At 40.0% G+C, this 20,868-nt stretch overlaps 1 protein-coding gene across 1 annotated transcript in view; it reads right to left on the bottom strand.

Annotated features, from left to right (window-relative positions):
* SGCZ (sarcoglycan zeta) overlaps positions 1-20,868 on the bottom strand; it is a 245,039-nt gene that overhangs the window by 23,140 nt on the left and 201,031 nt on the right. Inside the window, exon 6 of the mRNA XM_075091410.1 lies at positions 19,573-19,645. Within this exon, the coding sequence (XP_074947511.1) occupies positions 19,573-19,645 (73 nt within the window). The remainder of the gene's footprint in view (positions 1-19,572; positions 19,646-20,868) is intronic.

Below are 20,868 nucleotides of genomic sequence, written 5' to 3'. Positions count from 1 at the left end.
TACAATTATATGGCAACACAAAATGAAACTATTAAAAGCAGGTGGCCAGGTAGAGGAAAAGACTATTTGTAGCTATCTATATAAAAAAAAGTATAGACTGCATACATATAGATAGGAGCAGTAGAAAAATAATCTGTATTTCTGTCAGTGCTAAACCATTTTCTTTCTTTTTTTTTGACACCCTGTAAGAGAAGTTAATAGAAAGTTCTGCAGTTCTTTGTACCAGGGAAGAATCTAAATATCATGAATTATTTAATCATGTATATCAATATTTTTCAGGTGGTGGTTTGTGAACTTCTGATGGCTATAAAACAGGAGAAAAAAAGAGCTTCTGAAACCTTTAGAAACCATATATAGTTTAGAAATCAGGTTTTTGAAAGTACTCTGTTGCCTTAATACAGTTTACCTTTTAAATTAATTTAATTTAAAGGGAAACTGAACTGTATAAATGTTAAATGATTGGATACTTCCATATTTTCAGTAGTGATTTATGACCTACTTTCCGGGTTTTTTAACATTTTTCAGTGGTTTCAGCTGCCATTTCATAATCACAAAGACAAAAACACTCTTAACTACTTTTATTGCATTGAATTGATGGGTATTAGCAAAGTCACAAATATTTCTGGTTTCATAACATCAAAACCACTCTCAGACCTGACTGAAATTTTTCAGCAGGTGGACAATAAAAATCTATTTAGGAATATCTTTAAAGAAACTACGATTTTGTTTGAAGAATAACCTTTTTTTAAAATTTATTTTCACAAAACATATGACACTCTATAGCTCAGAGTGAGCTGTTTTGTCTAGTTTCATCACTGGTTTTTATGAACTACTTTAACTTAAATGACTTCCCGTTTGTTTAAAATGAAGATATTTTGGCAATTAATTTCTGAACTTGAGAAGAAGTTGTTAATATCAGCCTTCTACACACCATGGAGAAGAAATTTCGGTTTCAGACAATAGATTATTTTTCCACAGTTTCCTGAAATCAAATGGTGTGGTAGAAATGTCAACGAACGGCTGATGATCAGCAGAATAGTTTTTAAAACACCATTCATTTATTAGCAAAATTGAATGCCTAAATCTGTTTTACAGTTACTACTTTTCATATTATTCTTCAGATGATCTACATCTGACAATAATTTAGCTGCAGAATCTGAAGCATGCTACTGGAAATCCAGAGGTCTATACACAGAGAGATTATTTCCTCAGTGTTTTGAGATAAATTATGTTTAATATGCAGCTGCTTTATGATATTTTTCTTTGTCACATTTCTGAAAGCTTTAATCTCTACTATAAACTTATTGTAACACTATAGTAATACTCCTCCCTCCAAGGAATGGTGCATTATTTCAATAGCATATTGAGAATTTTCTTTCTTCTCAGATTTACTGATGGCCTATCACAGTGACATTTACAACTATGAGTGAATCCTATTAATATAATTTTATTTTTCTTTCCCAAACAACAAACAACTATGATGGAGAAGGTAATTACTGCTATTATTAGACAGAAACTACAACACTGTAGGAAGAACAAAGAGGCTTTTAAAAAGAGGTTTTTAAAGAATGTAATCTGTCAATTCACTATATGTGATGGAGACAAATGATCTATCCAGAGCAGAGAAGAGCTTTTTACTTTTTAATTATCAACAGTAAATTTGTGTGGGGGAAAAAAAAAAAGGATAAATTTCAGGGGATCAAAGCTATATGAATTTGAGTTGAATTCATTAAAGAATTATTGCTAAAAAAGGAAACTTTTCAAATATCTTGAATATGTTCCTTTGAAGGTATTAAAATATTTCTTATCAGAAATGCAGAAATATTTATTTTTCATTTGGTGTTTTCTGTTTACAAGCTGACCTAGATTGTATTAAATAAAAATAATTTTTAAAATTAACCAGAAGGTTTCATTTGGGTTTTAAGAAATATATTTACCTCTTACATAGCCCTCATACTCACATGGGATATAATTTATCTATGTTAATTTTGTTCTGTTGGCTAGCAGAAGGTATTTCTTAAAATAGAAGGAAATAGACGATTCCCCTGTGCAGATGTGAATAATTTATTGGCTTCGTTTCTATTTAAGTAGTGTATCCAACCCATGCTACTTAGTAAAGCTACTGATATGAACCTCTACCAATTCGGAATTTGTATTCAAAAAATATGCCGTCAACCAGAGATCACACCTGTGAAGCAGGTACTCATTTCCCCTTTGCTGGCATTTTTTCACTGGGGGGGGGGGTGTGTAAAGAAATACTTCCATACTTCCAAGATTTCTAAAGATTAAAATAATTGTGATATCATTCTTGCTGCCTGTTGGTAAAGAGTTGTGGCAGCCTGAGGCTGTAGAGAGGCAAGATGTATATAGGACAGAAGAGAAGGCAAATGGATATGGCAAGCCCCTCTTTATCCCTCCTCCTACTTCCGTGTAAACAAGCACTCCCAACCCCAAAACTCCATAGAATGCAGGGCCTTCCTCTTCCACAAGCGAAAACATTTTGTTACAAATTAGAATTGTTTTTGAAAATAATTTTGAAAATATTGTTTTCCAGAAACCTCAAACAATTTAAAATATATATTCTTCCCATTTCTATAATTATGAAAAGAGCAGGTGGCTGTCCTGATGCTTAAGGAAACAACAGATTTTGAGAGTCCTCTGGTGAGAATAAGAGCCCTTAAAGGATTCTACTGAACACTGATGGTACTAGATAAAATTAGGGTTTCCATTCAGTCCATTTCCTGGAGTTCAGGCTGCAGAATTTGGTAGTATCCATAAAGAATAACCAGGGACATTTATGATCATGGTGACAAAAAAACTGGAAGCCTTTTTTTAAGATATTGTACCTATTTAAACAGAGGATTCTTGATTAGCTGCATTTAACATCACAGTGGGAATGTTATGAAAATAAAATTACTATGGACTCATTTCTATCTCATTACTTATCCTATTTACAAGATTATACACGCACTTCTTAACATATACATAAAAGCGACGAAAAATCTTTTTGATACATTTTGATGTATCAAAATGTGCACCTCTGCAAGATGCATATGAGTCATTGCTAGAACAGTTACTTTTCCTGAAGCCTGTTGTATTCCAATGTTTTTAACCAAGTGTTTATATTTTCAATATGAAATAATTTTTTAAATTGAAATACAAGGGTAAACGTGCAGGCCTCACGAATCCTTAATATTGTTCACTGATCATCAGCTATTGTTTATCAACAAGCAAAATTCTCATATGTTCATGTGAAGCTCTCTTTGATTTATGTGGGAATCTAACCTTTAACTGCACATTTGGATCTCTATTTTGTGACTTCACAGCATGAGTCTTAAGTAAGAGAAAGTTAAATAAATGTTTTAGGGATCAGGTAATGGCCTAAACCAGTAAATAGTAACATGACTTTTTTTCTTCCCCAATATCCAATTTTGCAACTCATGGACAATAAACCTAAATAAAGAGGATTTTCTTGACTTAAATCAGAACAGTAAATGGCATTCAGTATAGCAGTTCATGTTATGTCTATGCTCTGCATGTCACTGCCTTTGGCATGTGTCAGCTTGCCTTTATTATAACTCCTGAAATTCTCATTAACCAAGAAATCACCTCACCAGGCTCAAATCTGAGTTCTAATTGCCACGTACATGCCACTTTTTTCAGTTCAGTGGGTCTCCATTATCATAGCAACACTTGTAACGACTGAATATTTTAACGTTATTTGACATAGATGATAAATCAGAAAAACAATTTCCCCACATAGGGAAATAAAGAATCTCTTCTGAGAATATAAAAAATATTAGTTACTAAGGAGGAAGAGTAAGGAACAAAATGTCATTGAAGAGTTTTTCAGTGATGTTATTAAAAGACTAGAAGAAGTGAAGAACCATCAAGGAAAGAGGTGAGGAGTGCTGGAGAGAGCAAATGTTGAAAGCAAGAGCTTAACAAAATAACCAGGTTATGCAAGGAAGGTTAAAGAGTACTTAATGCATGGTTGTTTCTTAGAGTGGGTGAAGGCATAGCCAGAACAGTTCAAGACAGGGAAAATACCAAAATCAGAAATACTATTAAGAACATAACAAACCAAAAACCTAACTGGAATGTCAGGCAGTAAAATATCATGCATTCTAGAATGTAAAGTCCACTGAAACTCAAACTTTCAAAAATAAATAAAATTAGTAGAAATGTAAGGTTTAGGATGTGAACTTTAATTTCTTGGTGAAATACCACACATGCTTGAAAGTGTAAACTTTCAGGCTGTGAGACAAAGATCTGCATATGAGACAGTCCAAAATAGTCCCTTAAGGAAAGGTATGGGAAAAGGATTCCTCATAGCCCTGACATCTTAGAACTACTCCTATGCCACCCAAAACATTCCCCCTCCCATAAACTTCCTTACTTTTGTTCTGACTTGAAACCCCTTCTACACATGCTCTGCCATTCTGCTAAACAACCTTACATTAAGTTTATTTTCTTTCCAGAAATAGCTCCATTACCTAGGCTGTCTTTCAGAGTATATTTTCTTAAAATAGAAATCCATCTTGTCATAAAGAGATTGAAGCAACAGATAATTCTCAAGTGGCTGTCAGGAGTAAGATCTGAACATAAAGTGACTGGGGGAGGCTGAAGAGGCAAACTGGGTTCTTTGAACAGGAAGTACATGAGAACTGGTTGGCATAAAATCTTCTCGGTTTTGAAAGCTATTAGCTTCCTGTGATTAGGAAGTGCAAGTCCAGAGCACTTGTGATCTTCTAATAATATTTTCAATATTGGTTCCCTAAAGGGCCTTAAACAGATACATTTTAGCTGAAATAAACTGCAACATGGTTTTGATCCACACCTTGAGGAAACTGCATCTTGTGGAAAATTATTCTGCTGAAATTCCTTTGACAGGTCTGCTTCTACTTCTGCAGATTAAGCATAGCACAGAGCTTGGAATGTACTCTCCAGTGGATTGTACTTGTACTGTATCTAAACAGCCCATTAAAAAAAAAAACCAAACAAACCCAAAACAACAAAAAACCAAAAACCTAAACACCAAAATCAGAAAAGGTCTGGTGAGTTTACTTTCAGTCACTTTTTTAGGGCAAGGAACATTTCAGAAAGAACCAGAGAGAGACTATTTTACATTCTGCAATACAAAATAGTGGTAGACAATGAAGAAGCCAAAGAACTTTTTTCTTTCTTTTTGGCAATGAATTCTATCTTGAAATACAGCCGAGGATGGAACGAAAATTGCAAGACAAGACATGTAAAAATCATTAATTCTTCTCTACTGCTTAGGCTACCGCTGGAGTTCTCCATTTAATTATGGATATAAAAAATAGGAGCTGTTTGGTGGACTGCAAAACTAAGAGTTTTAGAGACTCGTGTAATCCCTGTAACTATCCACCACACAACCCCCCGATCCTCTGAACCTCCTTTTTCTTATACTCCGCCTGTATGAACTCTGGATCCTTTCCCTGGCTCCAACATGGTGCTAGGACAATGACCCAAACCATACCCTCTGGACCCACAACCACAACACAGCTAGAAACACGTGTCCTCCATGCACTATAACCATGATCTGACCATGAAGCAAGAATGTCAGAAGTTGGGGGTAGTCTGAAGCCATGTGTATATAAATGGGTAAACTGATAACAGTAAATACTAATAATACTAGCTGGTTTTCTGTTAGTATCTCTAGTTAGGCACTGGTTTGCAGAAAACACATAGAAACTTAAGGATCTTTTGCCTAGCTGCTTCACAAATTATCAGGGAGATAAGGGGAGGGAATAGGTAGACAGACAGCAAAATGAAGAAGCCTTGTTTTCTTGGGAAAGTGGCTAAAGAGTGGCATAGAAAATGGAAAGGGAAAAAGAAACAACTAGAGTGAAAAAACCACTGGGGAGAAGTTTAATATAAAGAAACAATAAGGAAATTAAATGTTACTCAAAAGAAAAAATATAAATAGAACTTTTTATTATTACAGTAGTACAACTATTCACTTAAAATCATAAGAAAGACAGGAAATGAAAACATTATGGACATTACAGCAGCATTACTTGGCCTTAATGATGTGTAGTACAAGTTTTATGGACTATAAGTAGTATATCAAATCACATTTAATCAGAAAAACTACAGCAAAAAGGAGTATGCAGGTATGGCGGAACAAGACTGTATTTGGTTTAGAGTACGAAGCATTTCAGAAATGAGTCCTGGCATGACTAACATCACCTCCTAGGCATTGAGGACTGTTGTTCAATTTCCATTAAAAGACCAAAACAGTCAAACACTTCCAATATCTGAGAAAATTAAATACTTGGACAAAGCATGTGCTTTTGTACCTAGTCCTATGCTGGAACTACATGGAACTAGAATTTCTTGAACACACAGCAGCAGCTTGAGTCTGGAAGTGGTGTAACAGCCCTGGGCAACCTCAGATGCAACAAGCCTTGCTGGAGCCAAGAGCATGCACTGAAACCCTGAGCATGTCCCCCTGGGAGTCTGATCACCTCTGCTCATCACAGCTGCTCTTAGACCTCGGTGAGCTTCATGTAAAGGAAGATCCTCAGCTGCCTTCACACTAATCTGCAGAGCGTAAAGTTGCCTTGCTTTCATTAACTCAGCACTGTGCAAATGCTTTCTATGCTCCAAGCTTCATACGGGTTTGAGATAGGATTCATAGGATATTATACTTACAATCATAAACCTGTTAGCCTGAGACAGTATCATGGTTTAACACTGGTCAGCAACTAAGCACTACGCAGCCGCTCGCTCCCTCCCCCCACAACAGTGGGATGGAGGAGAGAATCGGAAGGGCAAAAGTAAGAAAACTCATGGGTTGAGATAAGAACAGTTTAATAACTGAAATAAAATATAATTACAATAATAACGATTATATTGTAATGAAACGGAAAACAAAAGAGAGAGAGAAGCAAAACCCAGGGAAAAAACAAGTGGTGCAACAGCTCACCACTCGCTGACTGACACCCCACCAGTCCCTGAGCCACGATCGCTGTCCCTCCCTGGCCAACTCTCCCCAGTTTATATACTAAGCATGATGTCCTATGGTATGGAATATCCCTTTGGCCAGTTTGGATCAGCTGTCTATGCTGTGCACCCTCCCGTCCCAGCTTTTCGTGCACCCTGCAGAGCATGGGAAGCTGAAAAGTCCTTGACTAGTGTAAGCACTACCCAGCAACAACTAAAACATGTTATCAACATTATTCTAATACTAACTCCAAAACAGAGCACTATACCAGCTACTCGAAAGAAAATTAACTATATCCCAGCCAAAACCAGTATCCACCCCTTATTCTATGCCATTTAAGTCATGCACAGGTCCTACCCTTTCCAGTACATTCCAGTTAATCACCACACTTTCCTTGTCTTTTGAGATATATATGGAGGTAGGTAGCTAGGTATGTATATACACAGATTACATTCCTTTAGTCTATGTACCATCCCTCTAAAATGTCCATTGAGTTTATTTAGTCCATGCCTTTGCGTTCCATCTATCATAATAGTCTTTCAGGGCAGTTGTATGCTGAAGTCAGTTCTGGTTCTATCACCGCTGTACTTTTCTTTGTTTAATCAAAGTTCATTCTGCATTAATCTGGGAGATTCTTGCTGTAATAGCATTGATCCATATCAATGCATATAGCAACGACAAGAAGTGATGACATACAGTATTATATAGCAATTAACATCATACCATTCAGTTCATTGGCTGCTTTCACCCAAAATCAAATCTCCTTGAGGAGTACATCAGACCTCCATCCTCCCACATCACCCACCAAGTGCAACCAGGTCCTTGAGCAAAAGCAATCCCACGAATGGGTTTGCCTTTGCCCAAGGCAGGAGTAATCAAGAGCATTTTCCTCAGCAGATCTTTTACATGCACTACAGGGACTCTATCCCCTTCCACAGTACGTAAGGATTCTGACTGAGGAGGGCCAGCTTGATTGGCAGATCCCCTAGTGTTGACTAACCAGGTGACTTTTGCTAAATATGTATCCCAGTGTTTAAACATCCCACCCCCCTCATTGCTCTCACTGTAGTTTTTAACAGTCCGTTGTATCATTTGACTTTCCCAGAGGCTGGTGCATGATAGGGGATGTGATACACCCACTCAATGCCGTGCTCTTTGGCCCAGGTGTCTGTGAGGTTGTTTCAGAAATGAGTCCCATTATCTGACTCAATTCTCTCTGGGGTGCCATGTCACCACAGGACTTGCTTTTCAAGGCCCAGGATAGCATTCCAGGTGGTGGCATGGGGCACAGGATATGTTTCCAGCCATCCGGTAGTTGCTTCCACTATTATTAGCACATGACGTTGCCTTGGTGGATTTGTGGGAGTGTGATACAATCAGTCTGCCAGGCCTCCCCATATTTATATTTCAGCCATCGTCCCCCATACCACAGAGGCTTTACCCACTTCACTTGCTTGATTGCAGTGCACGTTTCACATTCATGGATAACCTGCACAATAGCATCCATGGTCAAGTCCACCCCTTGATCACGAGCCCACCTGCATGTTGCACCTCTTCCCTGATGGCCTGAGGTGTCATGGGCCCACCGAGCTAGAAATAATTCACCCTTAAGTTGCCTGTCCAGATCCACCTCAGCCACTTCAATTTTAACAGCCCGATCCACCTGCTGTTTGTTCCGATGTTCTTCAGTGGCCCGACTCTTGGGGACATGAGCATCCATGTGACGTACTTTTACAACCAGGTTCTCTACCCGGGCAGCAATACCTTGCCACAATGCAGCAGCCCAGATGGGTTTGTCTCTGTGCTGCCAGTTGCTTTGCTTCCATTGCTGCAGCCAGCCCCACAGGGCATTTGCCATCATCCATAAGTCAGTATAGAGACAGAGCGCTGGCCATTTTTCCCATTCAGTGATGTCTAAGGCCAGCTGGATGGCCTTTACCTCTGCAAACTGGCTCGATTCACCTTCTCTTTCAGCAGTTTCTGTGACTTGTCATATAGGACTCCATACAGCAGCCTTCCATCTCTGGTGCTTTCCCACAAGATGACAGGGCATATTGCTTCTCATTTTATAGTAGTTTATTATACAGTGAGTCCTCCACATTATATTGCCCTCTTCTCTGGCAATATTCTGAAATCTTTGCCTTCTGGCCAGTCCATGACCACTTCCAAGATTCCTGGGCAGCTGGGGTTTCCTATTCAATCCCGTTGGGTGATGAGTGTGATTCACTTACTCCATGTAAGTTGCATGATGTGTAGAGGGGACCCTCCCTTTGAACATCCAGCCCATATGCTGCCAATATCTCTTTTTCAGTTGGAGCATAGCAGGCCTTGGACCCTTTGTATCCCCAACTCCAAAACTCCAGAGGTCGACATCAGGTCTCCCCTGGCGCTTTCTGCCAGAGGCTCCAGGTAGGGCCATTCTCCCCGGCTGTGGTGCAGAGCACATTTTATACATCTTGTCCTGCCTGGACTGGCCCAAGGGCTACTGCATGAGCTATCTCCTGTTTAATTTGTTCAGATGCTTCTTGTTGCTCAGGGCTCCATTTGAAACCTTTCTTCTTTCAGGTCACTTGATAGAGAGGGATTACAATCAGACTGTGATTTGGAATATGCATTCTCCAAAACCCCACAATGCCTAAGAAAACTTGTGTTTCCTTTTTGCTAGTTGGTGGGGACATGGCTGTTATTTTGCTTATCACACCCATTGGGATCTGGTGACATTCATCTTGCCATTTTATTCCTAAAAACTGGATCTCCTGTCCAGGTCCCTTGATCTTAGTTTGTTTTATGGCAAAACCAGTTTTCAGAAGGATTTGGACTATTTTCTTCCCTTTCTCAAATGCTGCTGCTGCTGTGTTGCCCCACACAATGATGTCATCAGTGTATTGCAGGTGTTCTGGAGCTTCTCCCTGTTCCAGTACAGTCTGAATCAGTCCATGGCAAATGGTAGGACTGTGTTTCCACCCCTGGGGCAGTCGATTCCAGGTGTACTGGACGCCCCTCCAAGTGAAAGCAAACTGTGGCCTGCACTCTGCTGCCAGAGGGATGGAGAAAAACTCATTAGCAATACCAGTTGTGGCACACCACTTGGCTGCCTTTGACTCCAGTTCGTATTGAAGTTCTAGCATGTCCAGCACAGCCGCACTCAGTGGCAGAGTGACTTTGTTCGGGCCACGATAGTCTACTGTTAGTCTCCACTCTCCGTTAGATTTCCACACTGGCCATATGGGACTGTTAAAGGGTGAGTGGGTCTTACTGATGACTCCTTGGGTCTCCAGTCAACGAATGAGCTCATGGATGGGAATCAGTTGGTGCGTTATGGCCGCCAGTGCACTGTTGTGGTTGCAATTGGCATCTGTTGTTATTTAACCTTCAGCAACCCCACAACAGAAGGGTCCTTCGAGGGGCCAGGCAAGGTAGACAACTGTTTAACTTCCTCCATCTCCAAGGCAGCTGTACCAAAAGCCCACTTGTACCCTTTCGGGTCCTTGAAATACCCTCTCCTGAGGCAATCCATGCCAAGGATGCACAGAGCCTCTGGGCCAGTCACAGTGAGGTGTTTTTACCACTCATTCCCAGTTAGGCTCACTTCGGCCTCCAATACAATTAGCTCTTGGAATCCTCCTGTCACTCCAGAAACACAGATGGGTTCTGCCCCTGTATAGCTTGATGGCATTAGGGTGCACTGTGCACTGGTGTCCACTAAAGCCTTATACTCCTGTGGGGCTGATGTGCCAGGCCATAGAATCCACACAGTCGAGTAAGCCCAGTTATCCCTTTCCTCCACCTGGCTGGAGGCAGGGCCCCTCTAGTCCTGGTCATAGTATCTGTTTTTCACTTCTTGTAAATGCTAATCCACACAGTCCCTTTATTAAGATCAGAAATAAAATCAGTGCTTCTACTCCTCCGTCTGGGGAACTGCTTACAGGAAACTGGAGCAGCAATTTTCCTGGAAGAACTCCCCTGAGTGATCATTTTCTTTGCAACTTACATATCCATGCCTCTAGGGTTGAGGTAGATTTTCAGTCCCACTTCCTCATGTCCTCTCCATGGTCACAAAAGTAAAATCACAGGATGCCCCGTGATGTGTATCTCTCTCGAGCAAAAGGACACTTGCTGCTAATAGCTGAGATACTGGTCCGTACAGGTGTGGAGTAGGACATATCTTCTTTGAGTTGCTGGAACTCCCAGGACAGTTTCTCCACAGGCAAGGTGAGGGAGGAAGAAATATTTGCTTCATAATCCTGGAGTCTCTCAGCCACAGCCCCCACCACTGGTGCCTCATCATCTGTCCAGGACATTACTGCCAATGAGTTTGCATGTGACAATGGTGCGCACCATACAAACTTCCGCCACATGGGTCGTGTGCACTGGGCTTCATCTGGCTCTTTGGATGACTGTTCATTGTCCAGTCACCATAAATCACATCCAGCATGGCTAATTCCCTCAGGTACTTGACACCTCTCTCTATGGTGGTCCATTTTCCTGGGCAATATATAACATCTTTCTTGAAGGGATACCTTTCTCTCACACCAGACGGGTTGCCTTCAGATGCTAAGGGCTTGTTCCCCTTTTCCAATCGCTTTGTCAATGCCCCCTTCCCTAGAAAGGGATCCCAGTTGTTTGGCTTCCTTCCCTTCTAATTCCAGGCTACTGGCCCTGTTATCCCAGCACTGGAGCAGCCAGGTGACAATATGCTCACCTAGCCAACAGTCAAAACTTTTTTGCATATCTCACAGCTCGCTCAAGGATAGGGATCAGGTGATTTCTGTCTCATTTATGAGTTCTTCCTCTTCTTCTTCTTCTCCTCGTGATGGCCCTGCTCTTCCAACACTTTTTTTCTAAACAAGCTGACTTCCACTTCCAAGATTTCTTCTTGTGTATAGGGGTGACTTATACTGGCGCAGATTGGTTCTCTGATTCAGCTGCAGCGCCTGTTGTGGGATTTGGACTGGCCACAGTGCCTGTCATTTTGTCTTCAGATCCAGAGGCCTTCTTTTCCCCTTGGGGGTACTGAATAGTGTTAAACAGGGCTCAGTAGACACTGGCCAGTCTCCAGCACTTTGCAGTGGTTTGTGTCTCTTTCGAGTTACCAGCGTGACAACATACTTTCTCTGAGTACTTTACTAGTTTTTCAGGATTCTGCACTTGTTGAGGGGTGAAGTTCCAAAACATTGGAGGTGCCCACCATCCTAGGCATTTGCCCATACTACCCCATATACCCTGCCGCTCATAACTATTGAGCGTTGGGCAGATCTCTCAATGATATCCTTAAATTTCTTATTAACCTTAGGCAAAACCAAAACAATATGCCAAAGAAATACCAATAAATATATCTTAACTACCCAAGGATGTTCAAGATACTGAAAAGTTATTTTAATGAAGAAGACATCATAGAAGAAGGTAGCTAAGTTGCCATTCTGTATTTCCTCCATAAAAAAAACTCTCAGAGGAAGAGATATAATTGCTAATTGTCTCCATGAACTGAAGCTTCAGTATGGCTTCAGTACAAAGCCCAAATAACAGATAAAGCTCAAGGCCAGTGTTTTAATAACAAATCTCCCAGGCAAAACATTGCTAATCAATGCAGAGCACAACAAACTACAAAAACTAACACTAATCTTTAATGTACAGAAAAACAAGAACATGGTGCAGATCAGATAAACTGATACTGAGAACAGATGAACCAATGCTCTGACCAGCAACTGCTATTATCTCAAACCCTTCATGCCCCATATTGGGCACCAAAAAGGACTGTCATGGTTTAACCCTAGCCAGCAACTAAGCACCACACAATGGTGGGTGACACGTTTGCTACAGGACACCTGATCAGGAAGAGGAAGTTGATGAGGCCTTCTACAGACAGCTGGAAGTAGCCTCACAATCACAGGCCCTGGTTCTTATGGGGGACTTCAACCACCCTGCTATTTGCTGGAAAAGCAAAATGGCGAGGCACGCACAAGCCAGAAGGTTCCTGCAGAGCATCAAGGATAACTTCTTGACACAGGTGATGGAGGACCCAATGAGGTGATATGTGCTGCTGGATCCTATACTAACAAAGAAGGTCTGGTTGAGGATGTGAGGGTTGGGGATAGCCTTGGCTGGAGTGACCATGAGATGCTGGAGTTCAGGATTCTGTGTGGTAGAAGCAGGGCAACAAGTAGGATTACAACCCTGCACTTCAGGAGACCTAACTTTGGCCTCTTCAAAGACCTGCTTAGAGGAATCTCATGGGTTAGGTCTCTAGGATGTAGTGGGGTCCAAGAGACCTGGTCAATATTCAAGGACCACTTCCTCCAAGCTCAAGATCTGTTCATCCCTGTGAGGAAGATGTCATGCAAAGGAGCCAGGAGACCTGCATGGATGACCAAAGGGCTTCTAGAAAAACTGAAATGGAAGAAGGAAGTTTACAGATGTGGAAAAGGGGATTGGCCACTTGGGAGGGGTGTAGGAACATTGCCAGTCTATGCAGAGAAGCAATGAGGAAGGCCAAGGACCACTTGGAACTAAATCTGGAAAAGGATGTCAAGGATAACAAGAAGGGTTTCTTCAAATACATCAGTAGTAAAAGAAAGACTGGGGAAACTGGGCCTGCTGCTGAACGAGGCGGGTGCCCTGGCAATGCAGGATGCAGAGAAGGCAGAGTTACTGAATGCCTTCTTTGCTTCGGTCTTTACTGCTAAGGCTGGCCCTCAGGCATCCCAGACCGCAGAGGAGACAGAAAAATCTGGAGAAAGGAAGACTTCCCCTTAGTTGAGAAGGATTGGGTTAGAGATCATTTAGGCAAACTGGATCCTCACAAATCCATGGGCCCTGATGTGATGCATCCACGAGTGCTGAAGGAGTTGGCAGATGCTGCTGCTAAGCCACTCTCCATCATCTTCAAAAGGTCATGGAGAACAGGAGAGCTGCTCAAGGACTGGAAGAAAGCAAATGCCAATCTTCAAAAGGGGCAAGGAGGACCACAGAAACCATAGGCCAATCAGCCTCGCCTCCACCCTCAGAAAGGTGATGGAACTGTTGATTCTGGAGGTCATCTCCAAGCATGTAGAGGACAAGAAGGTTATCAGAAGCAGTCAGCACAGGTTCACCAAGGGAAGATCATGCTTGACCAACCTGATAGCCTTCTATGATGGTGTGACCAGCTGGGTAGATGAAGGGGGAGCAGTGGATGCTGTTTACCTCAACTTCAGCAAGGCTCTTTACACTGTCTCCCATTACATCCTCATGGGTAAGCTTAGGAAGTGTGGGTTAGATGAGTGGGACAGTGAAGTGGATAGAGAACTGGCTGAACAGCAGAGCTCAGAGGGTCATGATCAAGGGCACAGAGTCTGGTTGGAGCCCTGTAACTAGCAGTGTTCCCCAGGGGTCTGTGCTGGGTCCAGTCCTGTTCAACATATTCATCAATGACCTGGACCCTCCACAAGTTTCCTGATGAAACAAAACTGCTAAAAATGGCTGATACGCTGGAAGGCTGTGCTGCCATCCAACAAGACCTGGACAGGCTGGAGAGCTGGGCCAAGGGGAACCCCATGAAATTCAACAAGAGCAAGGGCAAGGTCCTGCACCTGGGGAAGAACCACCCCATGCACCAGTACAGGCTGGGGTTGACCTGCTGGAAAGCGGCTCTGTTGAGAAGGACCTGGGTGTGCTGGTGGACAGCAAGCTGAACCTGAGCCAGCAATGTGCCCTTGTGTCCAAGAAAGCCAAGGGTATCTTGGGGTGCATTAAAAGGAGTGTGGCCAGCAGGTCGAGAGAGATTATCCTCGCCCTCTACTCCCCCCTAGTGAGGCCACATTTGGAGTAGTGTGACAGTTCTGGGCTCCCCAGTTTAATAAAGACAGGGAACTGCTGGAGAGAGTCCAGTAGAGAGCTACGAAGATGATCAGGGGACAGGAGTACCTCCTTTATGAGGAAAGGCTGAGAGGCTTGGGTTTGTTTAGCCTGGAGAAGAGAAGACTGAGGGGAGATCTTATCAATGCTTATAAATATCTACAGGGTGGGTGTCAAGAGGACGGGGCCAGACTCTTTTCAGTGGTGCCCAACGACAGGCCAAGGGGCAATGGGCACAAGTTGGAACACAGGAAGTTCCAGTTAAGTATGAGGAAACACTTCTTCCCTGTGTGGGTGCCAGAGCAGTGGAACAGGCTGCCCGGGGAGGTTGTGGAGTCTCCTTCCCTGGAGATATTCAAAACCTGCCTGGACATGGTCCTGTGCCCCCTGCTCTAGGTGTCCCTGCTCAAGCAGGAGGGTTGGATGAGACGATCTCCAGAGGTCCCTTCCAAACCCTACCATTCTGTGTTTCTGTGATTAAAAAAGAATACTGAGAAAGTAACTAGAACCTGACATCATTAAAACAGCATAGGAAGGAAGCTGGTGTTTGGTTGTTTTTCTTTTTTTAACTCTACCACAACTTCTCCCTTTTGATGAGGTTTGGTTTATTATTTGATTTCTGGGTAAAATAGATGAAGAGAGTCCCAATGCTTTAGCTACTCTCAGCCTGCTCAGACGACTAACAAGTTAATGTCAAAATTCCTTTCTGATGCCTTCTCTGGCTCTAGTCTTTTGTCAAATAGATATTTTGCCCTATTAGTAAACCAGACCTTAAATGCCGCACAAGGTGGCTCTTACAAACCATCAGACAGCTCTGATTGAAACAGAGCCCTTGCACAATATCTGCGTATTTTTAATTCTTATCAGAGGTAATGTATGATCCTACTAGCTTGGGTGGTTCCTTGCTGCTTGGTCAATTTTCATGTCATTATGCCCAGCATTAGCTTGCTGGATTAGCTGATAGTGGTATGCGAGGCTTGACATCGAAGAGAAGTAAAATTATTAGATTTGATCTTGCAGTTATCCCCAGAGAACAGCAACATATTAATTTACCCCCTTATTAAGTAGGTTATCGAGGGCAAACCTATCTGCATTTAGCTACTGTCTGCCTCTTCTGTGCATGGATATTACCTAGTAGTGCACGATGTTTTAAAGCACTATTAGCCTAAAACCAATATTTAAGGACTTATTATATTTGCAGTTTAGTTTTCCTAACTGTGTTACTGTGAGAAAAAGTAGTGAAATATGAAGATTAAATTATTAAGATATAATTAATTTTCCTGATTCTAAACTGTGATTCTTTTATGCTGCTTATCCCAGCTAATGAGTCAGATTTAATTAGTTTTTGGGATTTGACACAAAAGGGCTTACCAGCTTTCACAAAGGACTATAGAAAAACATTTTTTGAAAGCAAAACCTTGCTAGCTATTATTTGAAAAGGTAAGACAGAAGAAAGATGGGCCTGAAGTTGCTGCGCACATAGGGAGGAATTATTTTAAATCTCAACTGAATTTTATTTTTACACAACACATTTTTAACAGCAAATATTACTGATGTTTCTCTGTCTGAAGACCTCAAAATCTGGCTAAAGACCAGAGTGGCTGAGGCAAATTTTAGATATGTGAAGCTAATATCAATCTAACTTTTTCCTTTTGGCTCCCTGTCCAGAATAGATTGAGCTAAAATCCCAGGACTTTTGGGGCTTAAAATATGAGCCCTGTGGGTATCAAATTCTTAGTCCAAATTTTATAGTTAATTTTCATTCCTAGTAATCAAGGTGGTCAGAATTCCACTTTTTAGATTCAGTAGTCAACTGTTTTACGTATCCAAGGTTATGAATAGTTTTCCAGCATCTTTTTATCTTTTTTTTTTTTTTTTTAAAAAAGGATGTTATTTAAATATACTAATATCTTGGTGTCTGAGGTTTACTACTTGACCACAAATACATATTCCAACATGAAAAATATGGGATAATTTATATTTTAATCAACAAGCTAATGTACATTCTTTTATATCTTTCAGACCTGTATACAAGTATTCTCGTATCCTAATATATTTGCATTTATGCACTCCAACTTGCTGTCAAACTGCAATCACCTGTGTCCATTGAAAAAAATGAACTTTAATGTCAACTCAGCAAACTCTCTACTCTCCCATGTTACTGTTAATTTCGAAAGTCCCAAGGCACAGGAACGCAGCATTTGGAAAATACTTTACATCATTTTAGGACTGCCAGTATGGTCTACTGGACACTTTAACTAAGTTTGCACTAAAACATTAAAAAGTGCTAGGACCCAGGCCAGACCACTGGAACTCAATCACCTACACAGCTAGTCACTGGCCTATCTGACAGTCAATTAAGAGTCAGTTATGGCTCTCCCAAGCAATTTGCAGGCACTATTTGGAGGGTAGCATGAGTCTAAGACCACTCCCACTCAGCATTAAGGATGCAACTATTCTGTTTTAGACGATAAAACGATTTTACGGTATCAAGGTAGTTGTATCAGTTGGGCCTGAGGTCAGAAAATGGGTTCTGGTATTTCTTTGTTTCTGTGACAGAGGTAGTGTCTGAGGCCACGGGGAAATGTCATTGGCAAACAATCATCTAAATGATAAATCACTGCTTTCTGACAACATTTTTTTACATAAGCAAAACAAAGCCAATTTATTTTTTGAGAAAATGAATGCTGGGTTTGAAGTTCAAAAAAAAAACAGTTTGGGTTTTTTTTTAAAAATAATTTTAAATAAGATTAAAAGGCATATGGTAACTGGAATTTTCAAAGTGATATATATGATCTGAGTTTCTAACTGCATTTTGCTGTCAGAAAATATGACACAAACCCACAATTATTTATAGTTCTTTCAACCTACAAGGTTTAAAAAAGGGTCTGCAGGTTATCTTCTAGAAAGATTCATGCCAGAAGCTGAGAAATCTCTGTCCTAATAGTAGTTGTCATCATTTTTAAAAGATTAAAATGGCTTGAGAGTTTTTAAAAAAGTATATCACTGAATCCTAACTAATGTATAGGAGCACATGTGTAAGCACATGTGTACAGAAACTTGCAGATCACAATATAGACAGAATACATTAAGAATAAAATCACCTACACATAAGGTAATGCTGCTTGAGCAAATATCAAGGGTTTCCGTTTCATCAATTAAAAAAATAAAAAGTTTCGGTTAAATTCATTACTAATGAGAAGGCAGGAAGTTGAACGGAAAATTCTAATTTAAGTCCACCTTAGAAAAATAAGCTGAAGGAATGATGGAGTTGGAAAACATTAAGGAACAATGGGCATCACGGCGGTGAATAAAGTCAAACGACAAGAGAAGTGAATGCCCTATATGTAAGTTTCACAAGCAACATGAGGTGATTTTAACCCTAGGGAAATTAATCCTGAAGACACAAGGTTGTCTGTTTTACCATACATTTGCACTCTGTTATTATTATTTAATTATTAGAAAAAAGTAGACAAAGCAGCATCTCCATATTCTTTTGAGTGGGACAAGTTCCACTCTCTTACTCAAATTTTTGGGCTCCTGGAAAAAGAAAAACTTGTTATGTTTCCAGTTTGATTTCTGCTGAACTCCCTTTGATTAGAGACCTTACCACCTTGGTGGTCATCACTAATAAAGGCCTTCACAACTGCTCTCAACAAAGGACTGACAGGAATCTTGGCAGGGGATAGGGATTTTTAAGATCAAAATCTAATGAGTAGGATCCTCTGGAAGACCCCAAACTAAACAGGTTTAGTGTAAATAATCAAATACAATCATTTACTTCTTAAACCCCACATACAGTGGTCAAACTCATCTACATAGGCAGCTTCCTGCACATGATTTCTGCAACATCATTACTGGCTGATGACCCTAAATGCCTTTGCATATAGAGGGAAGGGCATTTAACAATGCTTTGCTGTAGCAATTCATTCTAAACACTGCTGGGCAGGTAAAGGGATAGATATAGAATGTTTAGGAATCATAGTAGAACTGAATCAAAGTCTATACTGTTTCTCACCAGTTCTGCTGAGAGAAACACAAGGAAGGACCTTTGGTTTTCTGAGACTCTCATATATTCTCATTAGTCATCCATATAAATAACAGACTAGTATTTAGCCATGCACAAACATGCACTTCAAGAAAATGCTTTCAGTATAAACCTTTCTAAATTTTCTCTTGCTCTGTCAATAGATGCTTTAGCAAGTTTTAGACTTGATCTTTTACTATTTACTTATTTCCACACTTTTGTGACCATGTATAGAAAATTTTGGATTTGTAAATGTAAATGTAGCGATAATGGTAACGAATTTTTGAAGTGTGTTTGTGCAGCATTCAAAACAACCAACAACTCAGAAACACCCCTTGGAGAAAAAAATCTGGGATTGTTTACTTTACCTTGACTTATATATTCTGTAAAAGCTCATTAAAAAAAAAATCACAATCTGGGTCTGATGCTATCAAATAGTACTGTACTCATTTGACCTTAAAAACGCCTGACTATTCCAATCTCAGGGGAAAATATTCTTCCCAAGGACTCTGCTCCAGGGGGCAAGTAATTTATAAAAATTAATGTATTTTACATTTTGTGTGATAGAAGTTTGTGGTGGTTTTTTGACTAGTTAGAACAAATTGTGGTCTGCCAGTGTTTTGGATATGTGTAAGTCATTAAGCAGTCGGTATATATTACTATACAGATATTTGCTTTTAATGAAGACTTAATTGTTTTTGAGAATAATTGATTTTAAAACTTTTTGAACAACACCTACTTGAGGTCTTGGGAAGGTTCTGCTCTGATATGGGGTGTCTCCACAGAGTGCCCAAACACTGCCCCTTCCGTGCCTAAAATACATAAATAAAACACAGTACAGTTATTTTGGAAAACAAAAACACATTAAAATGTATGACCACAAATTGACATTTGTAGGACAAAATATCTGATTGAAACCTTTATTAATGATTAGCAATGTTTCTTCATATTTATGCCTGCGTTTCTATATCAAAATCTGGACCGATGACATGTGAAACTTTAGAATTTTGCTTATCAGTAGATGAATTTCACATACAAATCTGAAAACATTTATAGATCCAAACTTCTCAGGACTGACTTGACTGAATGCTTATCTCAACACTTTGTATATGGATTGTTATACAGATAAGGAAAAGAATATCATAGGTTTGTTTGACAAAAACACATTTTAGAAATGTCTACTATTTGCTGCATGATGCTCCTTTTGATTACTTAAATTGAGATGCCCACCTTTCAAAAGTTCCAAAATAACAGTCTACCACTTGAAGTTGCTAGCTTGAATCTCGATATCTGACAGCTTCAGAGTTTCCGTCCATCAGACCTTTCTCATTGAAAACTTTTGTTCTCAAAGAATTAGAGAGAGTTATCTGGAATTTCCTTTGGTTTTAGTGTTGGTAGGGGATGCTCTTCTATCTCTTACTGGGCACTCAAAATCAAGGCAAAGAAAATGCATAACTATTTCCTAAAACGGAACTGATTCTCTATTGAATTTTAATTTCTATAACTAGGCCCAAGTTGCATATGATAATTCCACCTTTTGAATTACATGACCAAGATTTTTGATTGGAAAAGTTCTTTTCAGTAAAAAAATGAGGGTTCTGATAAATGTTCACTAAAGTTATTTGAAAAAAGACAAATGTTTACACAATCCATTTTTTAAATGTGATTATTTTTCAAGGAGAATGGAAAAAGACAAAAAAATTAATAAAGAACTGTTTACATCAAATTCTTTGTTAAAATAATAGAAAACTCAAGAAATTAACACATAGTGAACAGCAATATAAAATCAATATTTCTCGTAACCCTCAGGCACAAGGGTTGAATGCATAGCAGTCACTTATACTACTCAGTTTACATTTAAAAGATAGCAATAGTCTACCTATTCAAAATTTTGCTGCCCTTTTTTTTTCCCTGAACCCTATTGTCATGTCTTTTTTTGTTTACTGATTTGTCTAATGCCATTATTTTTGTCTTCCACTTATAGAAACGTCAGTGGGGTTTTTTTGTTTTGTTTTATTTTGTTTTTAAACAATAT

This window comes from Phalacrocorax aristotelis, chromosome 4 (assembly GCF_949628215.1).
Source record: "Phalacrocorax aristotelis chromosome 4, bGulAri2.1, whole genome shotgun sequence".
Taxonomy (NCBI): Eukaryota; Metazoa; Chordata; class Aves; order Suliformes; family Phalacrocoracidae; genus Phalacrocorax; species Phalacrocorax aristotelis.
The sequence above is the reverse complement of the archived record's forward strand: the minus strand, read 5'-3'. Positions and strand labels throughout refer to the sequence as shown.